At 37.8% G+C, this 4,470-nt stretch overlaps 1 protein-coding gene across 1 annotated transcript; it reads right to left on the reverse strand.

The window, feature by feature from the left end:
* TMEM252 (transmembrane protein 252) lies at positions 1 to 3,839 on the reverse strand. Its single transcript, XM_058168058.1, has 2 exons — positions 3,390 to 3,839; positions 1 to 259 (listed from the first exon to the last, which is right to left on the reverse strand). Exons 1-2 carry the CDS (start codon positions 3,686 to 3,688, stop codon positions 1 to 3), a joined length of 558 nt encoding a protein of 185 aa, XP_058024041.1. The 5' UTR covers positions 3,689 to 3,839.
* Positions 3,840 to 4,470: the final 631 nt, after the last annotated feature.

Here is a 4,470-nt window from a genome sequence, read left to right on the forward strand (position 1 = left end):
CTATGGTTGAAGTGTGTGAGAAGCCTCTCCAAATGTTGGGTCATTCCCTGTGGCTTGTTGCTGCACAGAGGCTTCATAGGAAGGTGGCTGCTGTTCCTGAGCACCAATTTCTTCAATGAATTCAAAGCGGCTTTCTGTGTACAAAGGTGGAGGTATGTTATAAGCATAGCTCTTCGGCTCCAGTGAGCAGGCTGGCAGTGAGAAAGTCTGCTTTCCCAGAGCAGTGCTGGCTTCATAAGAGGGCGGGTAGAAATCAGGCCTGCAAAAGACAGCCAAGACAAGAAACACACATTATTTAAAAGGTGGTATTAAAAATTATCCCATATTGGTTTATAAATTATACAAACTTGGGGGTTTTTTTTGTTTGTTTACTCTTTACAATAACCCTTCCTACCCTCTGAATCATTTCATTACCTCAAGAACAAAAAAATATCTTTCAGATAGTGACGTTCTGAGAAAATTGGGAAAAGAGAGGTTTGGATAGTTATTTTGCCTTACAAGCATCACAACTCTTCTGTTCGTTTACTTGTTTGTTCATTTATTATTTGCCAGCCATCTTGTAGTCAATGGCTCTGGATGGCTTATAGAAAAAAACATTTAAAACATTTAAAAAAAAACATTAAAATCAACACTCATAGAAATACACAAATTAAATCATTAAAAATAAAAGCATTAACACGAGATGGGAAAGGAGGGAACCAGACATGCCGGATTGAGGGGGAGGGGTGTAGAGATGTCGGATTGTTTTAATTTTTCAACCACTTCCAGTAAGAACTGCTCCCATTGGGTCCCCAAGCCATATGGCAGAACCAGGTCTTAAGGCTCTTATGAAAACTCAGGAAGTGGGAGCCAATCTCACCTCAGGGGTAAGCTTTTCCTATGAACAACATTTTTCCTTTCAGGATGTTGGTGTAGTCCTCGATTTACAACAGTTCATTTAGTGATTGTTCAAAGTTACAACAGCACTGAAAAAGTGATTTATGACCATTTTTCACTTATGACTATTGCAGCATCCAGCATTGTGGTTAAATGATCAAAATTCATATGCTTGGCAACTGACTCACAATTATGACAGTCCCAGAGTCCCTTTGCCACCTTCTGACAAGCAAAGTTAGTGGGGAACACAGATCCACTTAAAAACCATGTCACTAACTTAACAACTGCAGTGATTCGCTTAACAATTGTGGCAAGAAAGGTTGTAAAATGGAGCAAAATTCACTTAACAACTGTTGCACTTAACAACAGAAATTTTGGGGCTCAATTTGGTCGTAAGTCGAGGACTAGCTGTATTCTGTAATGGTAATATTATATGAGGCACATCTGAGGAAAAATGAACTTGATTAATACCAAATAGTTTATGTGCTAGTCTTCCATTAATTCCCCTGGTATTTGAACAAAAATTGCATACGTGTATTCTGTCTAAAAGTGTTCCTAAATTTACTTCCTAATGAGGCTGTGGTGTCTTCCAAAGTGTGACATTTTTCTGGTTATCTAAGCAAGGTTTGCACTCTGTCATATTTATAGAGCTGTTGCTTTGCCGATTGTGAGTGTTTATGGCACTGTTACCATAACAGAATAAGAAATGACTTTTGTATCTGTAGCCCTTTAAAAAGGCATGCCAGCCTGAAGACCAGCTTGACTATAAGAAAAATATATTGTGAATCTCTCCATTTTGTTGCAGAATGGCCCAGAATATGAAAGTGAGGATTTTAAACTGAGAATAAGCAGGCAACTGCATACCGCTTCAACATGTACTGAACATGGTTGGAACTATCAGCTGATTAAAAAAAAGAATGTGTTCTTGACTTTTTGGAAAAATATTGTGAAGCCATAAATACCTATAGGACTGAGGTATGCCCTGTACAGTATTCTTAAACGCTCTGATTTTTTTTATTTATTTGCATTTATATTGCGCCCTTCTCCGAAGACTCAGGGCAGCTTACACTATGTTAGCAATAGTCTTCATCCTATTTGTATATTTATATACAAAGTCAACTTATTGCCCCCAACAATCTGGGTCCTCATTTTACCTACCTTATAAAGGATGGAAGGCTGAGTCAACCTTGGGCCTGGTGGGACTAGAACCTGCAGTAATTGCAGGCAACTGTGTTAATAACAGACTGTCTTACCAGTCTGAGCCACAGAGGCCCATTTGAATTCATTTGATTGATTTGAATTCAGAATATATAATGTCCAAGACTTGTTATCAGGATAGTAATAGTTCATGACAGTGCATGTTTCTTACATGATTTCAAGTGACCCCACCACAGAAACTCGGACAAAGATACACATTATTCTTTTTAGAAGGTGTGAAACTAAGTATAGTTATGCTGCTATTCTTTAAAAGTTTATAACTGAGCATGCTCAAAACCACTGGAAGGAATAGCCTATGTCCAATGTTTCACAACATTGTTTCACACATGTTTCATACATGTTTCACACATCCTAAAGTTTGGCAACTTTAGGACGTGTGAACTTCAACTCCCAAAATTCTGACTGGGGAATTCTGGGAGTCAAAGTCCACACATCATAAAATTGCCAAGAATGAGAAACTGGTCTAACAGATTATTCAATTGAGGTCCTCTAGTGGCTAAGTAGGAAAGTGAATCTAGTTTTGCGGCATCCGTGTCTAGCACTAAACAGGATTTTTTGCATGATAGACCACTGCATGTGATCTAGAATGGTTAATAAAGTGTAGTAAGCAGTTCATTAAGGATCAAATTAGTTTTAGAAAATATAAAGAAAGCAGAATAAATCACCCATTCTTAATCTAGTTCTCCCTAGATGGGTTGGATCATGGCACTGACAAATTTAGAGAATTTAAGGCTGAGGAAAAGTCTCCCTTAGAGGAAGCCAGTGGGGAGTAGTTTTCCCAGACCCCGGTACTTAGGGAGAACAAAATGCAAACATTAAATGTTAGGTAGAAAACCAACCAGTAACATATATATGTGTTCCATTCCAACTCATGGTCTCTCCATTTATAGCCTGGTGCCTTAATACTACACACAACTGATTCTCAGTATGGTTATAAAATTTTGTAATCTTTTTTTACTAGATTATGAGATAAAAGTAAATGAATGAAAACTGAGGGTACTTTAAATATGTTGTTGAACAACTACATATATGTAAAGAGAATTCCTTTTACAACTGGCTGGGGAAAAATAATAAACAATTACTGGATATTATCAGAGAGCAATACATATCTTGAGACAATTAACTTCCCGGGATACCATTTAAGAAAGAGCTGTGTTTATAGCATGTATAATTAGTGAGTCATTACCAAGAAGAAAAAACAAGAACTTAAATGGAGCAAACTCAAAGCAGAGAATTAAGATGGAAAAGAAGCGTACATCAGGACCAGCTGAATCCCTGAAATAGTCAACACATACCTATCTATGGTCGTGATGTGACTTTCTTGAAGTCTAGGACTCCCATGTATAATGCTGTGGAACAAGCTGTTGTGCTTGCTGGCTTCATGATAGGTGCTCCAGAAGATCCCAGCAATGAGAAGAAAGAATCCTAATGGTAGAAGAAAATATGCAAGCGGCAAACTGTTGCACTTACATGCAGAGGCATTTGTAGAGATGCAAAAGGCTCCTAAACAAATAGTTACAAAGCCAAGTAACAACACAAACAAGCGGACAAATGAGAAGAGGTTCTTGGACATCCTTGCTCTTAGTCTCAGCATGCTCTGGTTGAACAATTTGCCCTTCTCTTTGCACAGATTTTATATGATCAGAGACTGATTGTCCTTTGGACACGTGTTAAGGTACCCATTAACCATTTAATGCAGTCATAGTATCTCAGGAGATTAACTTATAATCAAAACACTGCCAAAGAAGAGACAAAAATACTTCCTGTATTGTTTAATTGCCAACATAAACTCAGCAAACCCTTGCTGCCCTATCTACAAGATTTCTTTTCAGCCTTCCTTCCACCAATTTGTTCCAAAGGTATAAATTAGTTCTTGGCTTATTAAAAATAAGTTTTTAAAAAAACTTGTGAGCTCTGTTCCAGTGGTCAAGAAAGATTAACTGTTCGTCTTTGGTTATATGCATTGATTTGCAAGTGGGAACTAAGGTATTTAGACTGTCCTTGATTGATCCTTTCTTATTTTAACATATTCAGCATCAGTCTCATGGCTGATAAGCAGTTCCACCGTTAGGCAAGCTACCACTTGATGTTTTTGTAGTGCAGCTTAAATGCAGGGGCAGTTTGCTGTAGAGGGAGATCTTTCCACTAATTCCCACAGCACCTTTTAGGATACCAAGCATAAATGAAACTTGGCTGGAAATAATGGCAAAGGAAGAAGAACAAACATTTCTGCAAGTGTTCTCAGATGATAGTTCCTACAATTATCAAGCAAAAGGCATTGCGCAACCATTGAATCTTATAATGACAACAAACAGGGAGGTAAGGGGGAATAATAAGTAGATTCCAAATTAAATCACCATCTCTATAATATCCCAA

The sequence above is a fragment of the Ahaetulla prasina genome, chromosome 2 (genome assembly GCF_028640845.1).
Source record: "Ahaetulla prasina isolate Xishuangbanna chromosome 2, ASM2864084v1, whole genome shotgun sequence".
NCBI lineage: Eukaryota > Metazoa > Chordata > Lepidosauria > Squamata > Colubridae > Ahaetulla > Ahaetulla prasina.